General features: G+C 41.9%; 1 protein-coding gene across 3 annotated transcripts in view; it reads left to right on the forward strand.

Annotated features, from left to right (window-relative positions):
- Positions 1–712: 712 nt before the first annotated feature.
- Positions 713–14,999, forward strand: part of tbc1d14 (TBC1 domain family, member 14) — a 44,634-nt gene continuing 30,347 nt past the window's right edge. The window contains exons 1-3 of one of the 3 annotated variants that reach the window (XM_071478084.1): positions 713–806; positions 1,122–1,279; positions 4,226–5,003. In XM_071478084.1, the coding sequence (XP_071334185.1) occupies positions 1,231–1,279; positions 4,226–5,003 (827 nt within the window). In that variant the 5' untranslated portion in view covers positions 713–806; positions 1,122–1,230. Of the gene's footprint in view, positions 1,280–4,225; positions 5,004–10,531; positions 10,858–14,999 lie in introns of those variants that run through there. The other 2 variants (XM_071478083.1, XM_071478085.1) reach the window with 2 other exon arrangements.

Here is a 14,999-nt window from a genome sequence, read left to right on the forward strand (position 1 = left end):
CATCCATTGACATTAAGATACTTTTTATTGTGGTGTGTCCCTGAAAACAAAGTGCCTCACAGCGGTCAGGCTGACCAGTGTATACCTCTTGAACACTAGTACATCCATCAACTCACCATCACCTCTGCACTTATTGGTGCGTTTATGAGATATATTACTGATATTCATTTATATATGACATTGTTTATATGTTACTATTGGCTCTAACAGTAATTATTAAAAAAAATAATCCTGGAATTACATTTCCTGTCCTCATTTTATATCCTTAATTTAAAATAGAATGTATTTTAGGTGGTTTCACAGGGCATAATCTGTATGTTCATCATTTTCTTCTTAGTCTTACTGAAGCAGTGAGGCGCTCTGGCCGAAATTACTTAAAAAAATGAACATAGAAATTAATTGAATCTGATAAACAGGCGCATCAGGACGTCGAATATGGATTCCTATCAATAAGGCAATTTTAGGATCCAGTGGTGGCTGGAAAATGAGGGCTCTCGGTGTTCTGAAAACACACTTTAGGGGCCCGATATGGAAAATAATCGATATTCTACAAATAATAATTAAATGCTTTTCACATTAACAGCAATTATAACTGGCTGTAATAAACCGTAGGTCTGGGGAAATGACTTGGATGTATCAAAACGCCTTCGCAGCGTGACCGCGCCGGTGCTCGGCCGCTGTGGGGTCGATTGTTCCTGTCTTCAGGTCCAGACAGGTGAACTCATCGAGGCTGAACATCGTGACTCGATTACACCGCGCTCTCGACACAAGTTTGTTTTAAAATGGCGGCGGAAGCGTCGACACAGGTATGAAATGTTTAGGATACCGGATAAACTTGTGAAATGTGCTCGGTCGTGTAATTCGAAATTGTTTTCCGTCTCTTGATGCTGTGAAAGCAAAAGTAAAAAAAAAAAAAAAAAAAAAAAAAAAGCCTCTCGCATTTGAACTTATTCTGGCCGCACTTGAGGAAGCGCTGGTAAAATGCGAGTTGGCGTCAGCAGCAAGTGCAGATCCGGTTCGACGTGGTGGTCGTGTTTCCCAGCCGCCTGTCCTGCTTGAGTTGAAGGTTTGTTTTTGTCCCGACAAATGTCCTCACACTAGCGCTGTTTGTGTGCACGGAGCTACGTTGAGGCGGCGGAGGCGGTGATGGTGCAGCAGTAGTCACAGCATCATCATGGACCGCTCCGGCCGGCGGATACCTGCCGCCCACCTGTAGCATCAGCCGGCAGCATGGCGAACCCGAGCCACGGCGCCCAGCACCGGAGAGACAGCCGCTGTGGTAGGTCACTGTGACGGGGAACACGCAGACTCAGCCTCATACTGCATGCGCTGCTCTCCCCGGTAACATTACAGGTCATGCCAAACCGTGTTTAAAAAAAATTCAAGTTCAACGCGGCTTTGAATTTCATGAATTCACACAGTTAATAAACCACAACATTTAGCAATTGTGAATGATGTGATATCAGTCTAGAATTCGGCATACATTTAATGTACTTGCTGAGATAGTTTAACCTTAAACAAAAGACTGAACAGTCTTTAATTTGGTCAGAGGACATTCTCCCATTCAGCATCCATTTAAAGTTTTAAGTGGCATGTCCTGAGATAAAACTGAAACTTTAAACTCCATAAGGTTTATATCATGTTTAAAGCTGCTCAGCGTATATATATAAAATAATTAGTTGCACTTTTTGAGTTTAAAATGTGAACTTTTATACACAAGGACTATTACCCACCACTGTCCTGCAAGGTGTTTGCAAGACTGTATATAAAGGTGATTCTGGACATTGAAAATGTAATGAAACGAGCATCATGATGTGTAGAATAGCTTCTCAAATATATTTCATTCCATGTGCCCCGTAATGTATGTATTACACCTGGCGTTCTGATCCGCAGCGAGAGAGGTGCCACATAGAAATTTGAATTATGTCTTCACTCAAAGAGAGAACAGCTTTCTCAGAAAACTACTTGAGCAACTTGCCACGTTTCAGGCTTTGTGATGTTGGCCAACCTTAGATGTGAAAGTGAAGTTGCGTTTCCTCATGCTGCCTATTGACAGCAATAACATGACTCACAGAACAAGATTTGTGTGTCGACTCAAATGGGTGATTCAGTGAAGTGGACAACAACAGCGACCTTGTTTTTCACGACTTAAAACGACAAGAACATGCACGCCTGGGTTGGTTTGGCCCTTACACAGTTAATTGCCTAATACATGGTGATTAAAGACTTATGAGCGCTGCTGCATTTTTAATTAAATGAAATACATTTCAAATAAGGATGCAAGATTTACAGCAACACAATAATGGCTTTGAAAACCCTGACACTTATTGTTGAGCTCTAGTTGTACATTATTTCCACAGTAGCACAGGATCAACCTGGGACAAAGTCTGCCGGGCTCACATGACCACATGCAGGTCATGGTTTAGAGCTTGGTTAAGAGTCTGACTTTGTTTGTCTGCCATTGGAGAAACATTGGTGCCTGTGTTATGGGTTTGACTTTTTTAAATTTACTGCTTTCAATTTTTCCCCATTTAAGCTGTTTTCAACGAGCTCACAGTTACTGCCTCGTCTGAGAGAGAGAAATTTTGTCAGGAAAATGAAACGGTGGCTTGGAGTTACACTCACTGGAATAAGCCAGTTACACGTGTAGAAACCTTAAACTTGCCTTGTAGTAAGAACAAGGTCAAAGATACGTAGTTCTTATATTTTTGTTTTGGTGTGGAAACAACATTGACTTAACTGTAGTTGTTGCAGACTCCACTGAGGTCCTTTATTAGAGGAAAAACAGAACACCTTCACATTCATATTGAACTTCACTGTAATGTTTAAGTGCTGTAACAGAAGGGCTTGGAATGCGTCTGTCCCTGAGAGTCAGGAGTTTAATTAATGCCGCCTGAGAGCTTAGACACACTAGCTTTAGCTTAGCTTCCCAGCTGGTGTTAAAGCTTGATGTAGCCCTGCTGAGGCCCTGCTCCCATTACACAGCAGGGTCCTATTACAGCCTGGTTGCAGTAGGATTAGTTTTCACCTCTCAGGGCTCCACACCCATCTATTTACTGCCCGGATGTATTAGAAAAACCCTTTAATAATGTTATATTTAGTGAGGATGCTATTGTCAATTTGTAGATTTTTTTTTTGGGTTGTGTAGTCTATAAAATGACAGATTAAGTGTGGCCCTTCAGCAAAAATTAACCGTGGGTCACTCCACTTTTTGCCACTTTCTCTGCATTGTATGTGTATTACTCAGTATTTATAATTAGTTGTGGTGACTTGATTAAGCATACATTTATTTAAGCATATGCATTAGATAAGCAAAAGATAAACTGAACAATGAAGGGTTTCATTCTAGAGGAGCCTGTAACATAATAATGCGAGTGTTACCTTATATTGAGTCTCTGTGGTCCTGACAGTATTACAAAACAAATCAGCAATTACTCAAACAATGACCAGCTAATTGCCAGATGGTGAATCCCCTGGTCCTGCTCTGCATGGTTGGTTATTATCCTTGATTACAATACTCAGTTTATACTCATGTGTAAAACAGAAAAGTGGCAAATCCTCATATTTGACTGGACAGGACCAGAAAACGTTTGGCATTTTTGGTTCATAAATGTCTTTATAACAACTAATTAATCCTCAAAATTATTGTAGATTAATTTTCTGTGGTTCCACTTATTAACAAATTGTGTAGTTATATTGCATTGTATATAGCACATTTTAAAGGTCCCATATTTTACACTTCTCCTGTGATTATTTAAATGTTTATCCATAAGAAGATATATTTGTGGTTTTAAGTATCAATGTAGTTCTACATCTCCTCTCCCTTCTCTCTGGAGCTCTAAAAACAACTGCTTGGTGAGCCAATCAGAAGAGAGGCTCTGAGCCTCTCTTCTGATTGGCCAACTGCTCACTGTTGGTGGTGGGCCAATCACTGAGCATTTGAAAAAACATAAATCAATACAAAGTATTGTCCAGTAACTTTTGTTTTGAAAAATGCGAGTCGGATAGGTAGGTTGATCTCCCTTTGCAGGTCAGCCCTTATTCTCTGGACCCTGACGGTAAAAGGATGGACTGCCTTTGAGCTGAGGCCACACATAGGCAGCACTAGAATTTGTTCAGTCGTCATATTTTCACTTTTTCTGTCTTTTAGTCGATTAGATTGTAGTCATTAAAACCGTTTTAAAAATGATTCTAATCAAACTAATTGTCTTATATTCTTTTGAAGGTGTGTCTGGAGTAGCCATAGTGGAGAATGGCTCTGTGGTCAAAGATCCAACTGCCTCTGACCTCCCTGATCATACCAACTGCCACTGCCATGAAGCCAGTACAACCCCACAAAGCGAAGCCGTCCTGTCCAGTTACAAGCCATCCTGCTCCTCTACCCCCAACTGCTACTGCAGCCCCCAGAAAAGCTGCTCAGACCTGGACCATGACAGCCAGAGCTTAACTTCCCAGGACTCAGGTATCCCCACTCTGGAGATCAACCCTCCAGAGCCCATCATCCACAGCTACCAACGCCCAGGCGACTCGGGCCTCATCCTGGCCGCCAATCACGATTCTCCCGCCACCTTGCCTCTGGATGATGATCCCTCTAACAACAGCATCATCTGCAAATCCTCCACCTTCCCCCGAAGCGGGTACGACTCTATCCGCCTCTTCAGCCCCGCCATCAGATTATCCGCCACCACGGGGATAGGTCTTGGTGGCGGAGTGTTAAACCGCAGCGATGACATCTCCGTGTGCAGCGTGTCCAGCATGAGCACCGAGCTGTCGGTCTCCAACGAAGACATCCTGGATTTCACAGTCACTTCTGACTCCAGTGCCATTGTCACTTTGGAGACAGACGACATCGGCGCCGCTCACTTCTCAGACGTGATGCTGTCGTCATCTCCGGGAAACCCCAGAGACCTATGGAGTCCTGTACGACTGGGGGCCGGTGTCATGCAGCAGGAAGAAGATGGCAGGCAAAAGAAACTGGGACCTCTGGCAAGCTTATTCAACAGGCAAGTTCATCTTAAAAGGATAAGATATAGTATTTCTGTAGTTGTTTAGTTTGAGTCAAACTAGAAATGCATGGCTTTGTGTTTTTTATTATACCCTGATCATTTACTCTATTGGAATCAACTCCACAAATTGCAGAAGTTTGTCAACATACAGTAAATATTAGTCATGAAAGTGAATTCATCCCTTGTTTTTTTTTAACCAAAAATGATTTTTGATTGGTGTGGCACTTCCACTGAGTCGTACACGCATTTCTTCCTCAGCTAGCACTAAGCGATGTGGTAACACGTGACTTCACTCTAATTCTGTTGGTATTTGAACTCAGCAGCAAATCAAATATACCCCTCCCCTCAGTTTCCTTCAGGAGCATCTCCCCCCAAATTCAAATCCATGGACATATATTTCCAAGGCAGTGACTCAAATGTGGAATTCAGAGCGTCTAATATGGCACGGAAGTGGACACTCTTTCTCGAAGCCATCTCCCCTCTTTTCTTCTTCTTTCCCTTGTCCTGTGCACAAGCACAGATGCCTCTCTGTTGCTGATTCGCTAGTATCGTGTTCTTTTCCTCGGTCCAAGCCACAGTTTATTTCCTATTTACAGAGCAAGGGCTGTGTAGGTACCAAGTGTCAGCCCACCATGATGTCACCAATTGGTTTGTGAGCTGCCGTTTGAAGCCTGGAGTTTGTAATTTGGCCCTTGCCATCTTGTTTTTTTGAAACCAGGAGAAACCATATTTGGGGTAGAAGGTGGAGCTGAGGAGGAGTGAGGGGTGGAACTGACCTACTCTGTACTATATAATGTATTGTATTGTATTATATAATGTAGTTGTATTTGTCAGGCTGCTGTTTAAACAGATTATGAATGACAATAGAATGGACACAGTTTTTCTAATATTAAATATATCTTAATAGGAGAAATTAAAATATTTGACATACTGTGTATTAATAGATACTTACCAGCGTACTTGTACTTCCAAATACAAACTGTTACTACTTTATTGTAAAACATTTGTGTTAAAGACCTACTATCTTATAGTGTGTTCTACAGTTTTATGTGAATGTAAATGTTCTACAGAGTCACACAAGGCTCAGAGTTCCCACCACAGGGAATAACTCTGTCAGGGCAAAATCCAGGTTTCTCATTTGTATGAAACACCTCGCTGGGGGTCCAGACCTTACTTCCTGGACCTATTGACGTTAATACGTCTCTTGGTGCTGCCCACCTGCAGGCTGCATGCCCTCTGCAAGCTTGGCACGCCCCTACACAAGGCACAGCACGTAATTACCTGTAATTAAGAGTTTTCTTTAGATTTGTAGCCATGCGGAAAAGACACCATGTTCTCGAATGCCTGGAGAAACCTGTTCCCTCCACTGCTCCAAACATTTTACTGTGAGCTCGGTACTTAAATGAGGATGCTTCAGAAACCGTGCACAGTTAGACGCTGTATTTTCACCATGGTTATTTCTGTAGTTTACACTTAATGAAGCCGAACAGGGGCCTCAGACTCACAGCCTGTAAGTCTGCATCATCATTGTGGATCTGTGATGTTTAACCGGGTCACCAGTGACCTGATCACGTTGGTAAGAAGCAGCGTAGTTAAGATATAAAAGCTTAAACGTTTGTCAGTGTTGACATGCTATACATCCTCAGCTCGGGTAAATTATCCGCAGTTTAACCAAGTTTATTTTTCATTTATTATGAGCACTTAAGTTTAATTCATTCGGATGTACCAGCATCATAAACCAGCAGGACGGTGAAGCGGTGCTGACTTCCTGCTTTTGGCTGTACGCTTGTTTCCTGCTCCAGTCCAGCTTTTGAAGGTGGATCAGGTCTCTCATCTTCTTGTTCAGAATCGGACTCTGGCTCAAACCAAAAGGGCTATGCCGGCAAGCTTTGGAGGGGGGAGGGAGGCCTTAAGGAGCCCTGTGCTCTAACAGAGCGTTCACACAGAGGGTGAATAGAGTAGAGTATAAGAGGTTACGGAAGAAGAGAAATAATGTCTTTTTGGAGCATTGAAGCATGTAAATCTATTTTAGCAGACACCAAGAATAAAATGATGAACACTAAAAATGGCCACAGTAGGTCCTCTTTAAGCAAGAGAGACACTTTGAATATATGTTTTGCATTAGGTTTTGTTAAATATCTTCTGTCTGCACCTTCCTCTGTAATGATAATCTACTTCCTCTCATCAGACTCCTTGTTGTAGCCTTACAGAAGTAGGCATTACTTCCATTACGACATCCTGTCCCCTCCCACCACTCTTGCTTATTACAGCTGTCCCTCAGCTTAACATGGCACAACATTAGTAAAGTTTATTTTAAAGACTGCACATTTCTTGTTGCAGTATCACTTCAGTGAACTTAAGATTAATGACAGACCAACACGTGAACATACCTGATAAAGCCTGGCTGATGAAACCAGGGTCATCCCTGCTTTCAAAGAAAAACTGTTTGCCATTTACACATCAGGGTAAGATCATATCCACCATCACCATCTCAGCTGAGGAATTTCCTTCAAGGAAACAAACCAGCTCTTCAGATTTTGCACAGAAGTTACTGATCATTCAAGGGGACACAGTGCCTCTGTAAAGAGGATACTGCCATGTTGAAAGTCTTATTTCAAAATTCTGTGTGTGTGATCTGGTGTTTGTTCCTCTTAAATAGGTACATGTATGTACAGACCAGCGTGCTTCTGGGGGTTGACATCCTGTCCATCCTTTAGAGGGATTTACAGCACTTGTTGGAAAAGATTTTATTGCACTGAACGTGACAAGTTGTCTCCCCTCTGCTCCGCTGTGTGTGTGTGTGTGTGTGTGTGTGTATAGGAGCTATGACACAGACGACAGAGGAGAGGATTAGAAACTCTCAAGCTGAACTGAAATAAAACGTGTTCACAGGGAAACAGTGCGGATGGAGTGATTGGGGGAAACCCTGTTTTACCCTGCGTACATTATTACTGCTGCGCCTCATCCTGTCTGTGATTACATTAGTGTTTTGGCCGGCTGTGGCCCAGCCATCAGCTACTTAGTGTTTTAAAAGAGTATATGCACCATCATTAAATGCATTTGATAGGTTTTTATCATATCAATTTCATGTTACAATGCTTAAACAATGAAGTTACCATTACAATATTCATGTGATGTATGATCTTCTCCAGGTAATTGGTCAGCCTGTTGATCTAGATCAAACAAAACCAGAATGACTTACGAGTTGCCACAAGGATCCATCAGCACTTTGTATGTACCCACAAACACTTGTTCTTTGGTGTTAATTTACATACAGTGGGGATGGACTTTGCTCTGGTGGCAGTGATGATGAATGACAATGACTGATGATGAGTTTTTAGTCTAACCTATTAGCATGTTGAAATAAGACTGAAAATTAGTTTGAAGTTCCTTGAACAAAAGCTGTTTTCACTACCTGGCCTTGTTTACAGATAGCCATTAAAAAATCACCATGAGTCCTTTGATTTCCTCTCACTAGTTTACCACATAACATTTTCTGCTGAGGCCTGAAGTTTCCTTGAATGAACATTTTATTTTTTCAACATGCTCCTGGTAGAAAATTCTTTGTCAGGTGTAATCTGACACCTGCTGTGTTGTTTCATTGTGTGTGTGTGTGTGTGTGTGTGTGTGGGTGGCCAAGTTTCAAGGTTTTCTTCAAGGTTTCAAGACCTGCAGAATGCTTTAAAACCTGTAATTAAAGATTGTGATTATAGCATTATGAGGTAGGTGATAAATTCTAAAACTGTATAATTGTATGATCATGATCAATAATAGTGTTAGTTACAGCTGATACTGACATATAATTGATGATGACATTGATCTTGCAGTTGATAAAATATGAACAGCTCAATAAAGCATAACTTTATAGATTGATCTGTTAATTGTTAGCCACACTAGCAGCATGTCTCTGTGGACAGCCATGCTGGTCCAAAGTGAAATATCTCAGCTACGTTGTAATGAAATTTGGCGCGGACATTCGCAGTGCTCGGAGGATGAATGCTAATGACTCAGGTGATCCTCTGACTGTCCTTTTAGTGCCGCCAGCAGGTCAAAGTCTGACTTTACCCAATAGGTTTGTTGATGAACAAAAGTTAGTGATATTGACAAACTTTGTGTGATATATGCTGATGTATTTTATCTTGTAGAATAAAACGTCAAAATATCTTGAGTTGTGTTATGTCAGTCATCTAACCAAAAACCCATTCAAAAAACAGAGATTTCCTGTGGCACTTCATTTAAAATTGTAATCGGCAGTTACATTACAGTTACGTTTGGTCGGCTTGTATTCAGTGCTACTGTTAGGTACCACTAAATCCTACTCACTGGTCCCTTAATATTAGTTTGGTCCCCTTGTGTTCGGTTCACAGCCTGGTCCAGGACTTGTTAGCTTGGTGCAGGGCCTTGAACTGTGGGGTGGTTAACCTTTAATAAAAGAGGGGAAATTCAATATGCGGTAGTGGCTGACATGCTAGCTTTAGCCAGAGGTAAGCCTATGTTGAGGAGTCAGTTAGTTCTGTTTTTATATGCCTCCTTACCGGCAGCAGCCAGGGCCAGAGGCATATTGTCGTGTTGTCCATCAGTACGTACGTACGTCCGTCCCATTGTCGTGGACACCATATCTCAGTAACCCCTTGACGGAATTACTTCAAATTTGGCGCAAACGTTCGCTTGGAGTAAAGGATGAACTAATAGGATTTTGGGAGTCAAAGGTCAAGGTCACATAACACTTTTTAGGCATTACTCAAGACTTCACTTAGCAATTATGACACAATTTCGCACAAACTGTTATTATTTTATATAACTCTGGATAAGCAGGGATGTGGTCTGAAACTAGTCTGAGTCATGGAAGCATACAACCGCCAGGCGGTGATGCTAGTTTAGAGTTGGAGGGTTTGTGACCGTGTAGCTGCGGTCGGGACTTTTGGAGAACTGTGTGCCGTCGTGAAGGCTAATCTTGCTGTGTGGTTGACAGTAAATCCATCCAAGCTGTAAGGCTGTCTGCACGTTCATCTACACTGTCTGGTTTTGTTTTTCTACAGGTGTGAAACACAAAAGATGCAGTGCACATCTGGGGGATTTAGAGTTGTTTAAAGGCTGAGTAATGAAAATGAAGTATTGAAAAGTGTAGCAAATTGCTTTTGCTTCTGAGTAATTAGTAAAGTAATGTAATTACTTTTTCGATGACTAATACGTAATGAGTATTTGTTTATAGTTTAAGTAACTTGCTCAACACTGGTTAACACTGATTGATTAACATTGATTATCTTCACATTTGTCATCCTCATGCAGTTAGCCTGTGTAAAAGTGTCCCTGGTTGTTCAGACAGACGCAGACTATTGTTTACGGTAATTGATTTTTGTTTTAATCAATTGGAGTCAGTGTGATACATCATGTGTTGAATGATCCCCTCCTCCCTTTACCATTCTCCCCTGTTATCTCTCTGTTATCCCTCCTCCATCACATGGAGAAGTTACTCATTCCCTCAGTGCCCTTCAGATTCCTGCCTGTCACACCGACTCCTCCCCACCCATTTGTTAAGTCAGGCCTCTCACTGAGGAGGCAGGGACGCCGAGGAGCTGTGGTTTCTTTACAGTCTCACTCTGCCTGAGCAAAGTGGCTGTGTGGGACTTGTTTAGACTCTGTTACTGAAACTGTGGAAGCTGTGGACCTGTGTCTGGACTGAGGGAGAGCTTTGACTTCATCAGGGGTTTTTACTCTCCTTTGTTTACTCCTGAAAGCTCAACCACTTGGTGCTTCAGTCTCTGCTTTTTCTTTTTTGGAGGGGGGGTCATTGTGTTTTGTGGTGACAGCGCAGAATGGCAACCCCGTCACTTCTTCTGTACATCGACAGGTAGGATAACAAAAACAACATTTGCTTTTGGACTGAATGTAAGTTTGTTTCATGGTGGACATGGTGGTCTTTGCACATTGCACTTTTTTTTTTTTTTTTTCCATTTTTCACTTTTTTATGCAATCAAACAGCAGAGATTTGGTCAGCGGTTGAATGCTGTGGCTTTTTATGCTTGACAGGCTATTTCTTGTGGACTAAATACACACTGTTCCTTGGATTTAGTGTCTACTTGGTTGACTGTTGTAAAGGAGTGCTTGGAGCAGCTCCACGTCCTGCTCACTCATGCCTTTTATGATGGGAAGAAACTCAATGTACTCTGCTTTCCCTTCTTCCTGTACTGGCTTGTTTGGTATTTTTGTGCCAGGTGTCCTTGTGGTAGGGTGAAGCATGTAAACCTTAGGGACACCTTATCACCTTATTTGCACACATCATGCTGAACCCAAGCTTTGTCAAACGCCAGAAATCTTTGGAGACTGTACTACAAACCAGTGCAGTGCAAAGCCCCAGCTTGAATTCAACATACAAACAAGCACCTCTGTCAGTCCTCTTGGATTTTCTAGCTGTTCCACTTGAGCACTCAACCATAGCTGCAGCCATTCAGCTGTCACGTTGAAGCACATTTGGCCTGGACTGAATGCAAATCATGCTCCTGCTTTGTGGACATTTGTTTGGTGGTAGGCACGAAAACTGGAAAATTGATGGACTGCTGTACAGAAAAATGTGATGTATAAAGACAGGGAGACTTAAAGCCAGGGTCTGATTTGTGAGGTGGCACTCTGCTGGTGTCCTCTGCACTTCAGTCTGTGCAGCATTGTTTTATGGTGGCTCATGGGGTTACTCAAGTTCATCACTCCCTAATGTTCAAAGACTGGTTACAGTTTACTTCCACCCGAGGTTAGCCCTGTTGTGCTGTGCTGTGGGATGATATGAGGTTTTTATTAGTCAGTAATTGATCCATCGCAGTTCTTTTTTGTTGTTGTTGTTGTATATTTCATGAATGATTCACGAGCTCAGTTTGTTTATTGACACTGGAAGTAGTAGTTTGACAAGAGATAAGTCTTTCTGCAAGGCTCAGGCTTTTCTCAGAACTTTGAACTGCATCTCACAGTCTTCTTTAGCGGTTGGAGTTTGCTCAGTGGTAATATAAATGGCTCATTTGTCATCATGTGACCTAAGTGAGGAACCTTGGATACATGATAATGGGTTATAACAAAAGCATTGGTGTCTAAATGCTGATGAAGACCATGAAAAGTGTATTGAATAACTCAGATAATAGCAAGTAAGGGAACCTTGAGTTTCTTTGAAGCTGATGTTTCCTTCCCTTTTGTTTTCTCTTGGTGGAGTTAGAGTTAGTTACTTAGATTGCAGCAGATAGTATTCAGATGACAGCTTCCTATAGCAGCTCTGCGAGTGTAAAATGCTGCTCCACAAGTGTGTGACGCCATATGTCTTCCAGCATTTTTCTGCTATCTTTCTAAGAAAAGAGAAATGGTGAGAAACATGGTGGTTGCTTGTCTCTGCTGGGCTCGAGTGATATAGCTGGAGAGGATAAGCTTGCACACCACTGATAGAACACAGTCCCTGCATGTAGCACTGTGAAGAGCACAGCTTAGATGTGTTGGCCTGTCACATCCGTGTCATTATTCAGCTTCTTCTTCAAACACTTGAGTCACCCACAGAAGGAGGAAACGCCGATACTCACATTTATCAGTATCAGTAAACAGAGTGGAAAATATGCAGTACTGACGTGAGACGTACTACGTCGAGTGAAGCAAGAGTGAGGCGCTAAGAATAGAGGGTAAATAATGTGAAAGAAGGCATGCAGGCTCACCGGGCCTCACGCTCGGTGTGGTGTTGTGAGGTGCAGCGTGGACACCACAGAGGAAGAAACAGACGTGGTCCCCGTTAAGCATAACTCGTTACTAATTATGAAATTGCTGCTGGACAGAAAAGACCAGTTTGTTGTCATTTTGTTTTCAGGTTGCCACGGGAAACTCAAATTTCACCAGATCAAAACAGAGCAGACCTGTAGTTGGTTTTATAAGCTATCAGAGCAGGCTGTGATCAGCTGATTAGAAATGTTTGACTTTGACAAGTCACACTGGGAAGGAGTCTTTTTTCAGCCATTGTTTTTATAGCAACCTCGCCTACATACAGCTAGACTATTTTCTTCTTCTAATAATGCATGGTATGAAAGACATCAGCAGATGTCAATACGTTTGGTCGGCTTCTCTTTGTAGCTGTAACAATAGTAGAGCTCCCAGTGCTCTGGGCAGGATGAGGCTCGCTGCCATCAGCAGCAGCGCTGTTTTACGCCCTCGCCACTGTCGCCATATTCTGTGCATTTAAGAAAATACTTTGACCTGACTTTCAGATGTTTGGTGTCAATGACTGTCCATATAGGGTTTTAGAGGGATTTATGAAAGTTGTTGGACTGTTGCACTTAACTAGTCAGCCTTTCTCTCCTCTGCTCCACTCTGTGTGTGTGTGTGGAGGGAGGGGCTAAGACACACAACAGAGGCAACATATAGTGCTAGGTGAAGCATCTTAGAGCCTTACTGTCTTTATGTCATATGTAGTTATGACACCTTCGTAAGGCCAATACTTCATTTTGCCACATTTGCTGATCACTTTAGTCTGGACTCCAGATTCACAGTCATGATATGGTTAACTGGATTGATCAAGAGAAATTAGATTTCAATGAGTTATTAGTGAGCACAACAGAACGCCACATGTCACGATGACACCTGTGTTTGATGACAAACGCAGACGCCTGCAGCAGACACAGTCAGCCATCAGTGAATGCAGCCTCCAGCCTGTAGCTGTATCTGCTCAGTGTCTGCCAGCATGTTTCCTGTCATCCCTACCCTGTAGGTAACCCACAGGGCTTGGCTCATGCTGTGCAAAGGTCATATTGGTCTAACTAAAACAACTTTTATATTTAGACCTCCTCTCCAATCCAGGCGGTGGAAGATAAGATGAGATAAGATAGTCCTTTTAGTCCCACAGTGGGGAAATTTGCAATGTTAGAGCAGCAAAGTGGACAGTACAAAAAAAACTGCTAAGTGGCAATATCAAGTACTTAAAAAAGATAAATAATGGATTATAATATAATATTTATAATTAGAGATTTAAATATAACAAAATAGGGATTTTGCACAGTTGGTGTGTGTTGATTATTGCACATGGTGAGTTGTCAGTTTTTGGTGTGTGCTGTATTGGTGGGTGGTTTCATGCTCACAGTTAATCCTCATATTGTTAAACTACAAACAGCTAAATGCTAACTGTTCTATAACCAACCGCCTGTTGACTGGAAGTTTCAAGTTCACAGCAACTACATCAACACGTCCAGCATGAGAGGAGCTTGATGCTTCACAATAAAAGCACCAGTGCTTCCACTTTGATTCATTTAATTAGAACAGTACTTTATTTAACTTTATTATAACAGTAGTTTATTCTACTATTCTTATTTATCTAGCAGATTGAAGATTGTTTTGGTTTAAGACAGAATCAAGGGGTTTATAGCAATGATGCTGCTGAAATAAAACTCAGAAACACTGACTGACTTGTAATGTGCAGTGTTTTTGGAAACATGACTCATGACATGCATAGTCCCAAGAAGTGTATGATTCAAATGTTTTCCACGGTCTTGTGTTTAAAAAAGCAAATCAAAATTGATGAATAGAAATATTGAAACACAATACTTAAAAATTCAAATCAGCTTATCAAAATGCTGTGCTAGTATGTAGTAGTACTGAGCATATCGTCCCAGCCCCCGTGCCAACACAACTTACTCAGTGTAAAAGGTTATTAACTCCAGTGAAACCCATCATGTAAGACAGTGACCACGGTGAATTGCTGTTGGTGAGATTCATCCTAGACAAGCAGCAGGGTATGGACCTTTACTCTGCTCAGAGGATGCTTTTTATTTGACCAGTTTATTCATGTCTTTTCACAGCTAGCCTCTATTCAGGCTTTTAATTAAAAACCACACCAACAGCTCTGTAACACCGCACTGATGGACAAATGAAAGGAATAGCTGGCTAAATGGTACAGTGAACCCTGCTGAAACGAGGGAAGCTTTTCAGCAGCTTTGCATGTGGTGGATGAAAGTTAAACACAGAATTCAGATTGCACTGTCT

The sequence above is a fragment of the Trachinotus anak genome, unplaced genomic scaffold (assembly GCF_046630095.1).
Source record: "Trachinotus anak isolate AG129_WGS33_773 ecotype Australia unplaced genomic scaffold, CSIRO_AGI_Tana_v1 ptg000005l, whole genome shotgun sequence".
Classification (NCBI taxonomy): Eukaryota; Metazoa; Chordata; class Actinopteri; order Carangiformes; family Carangidae; genus Trachinotus; species Trachinotus anak.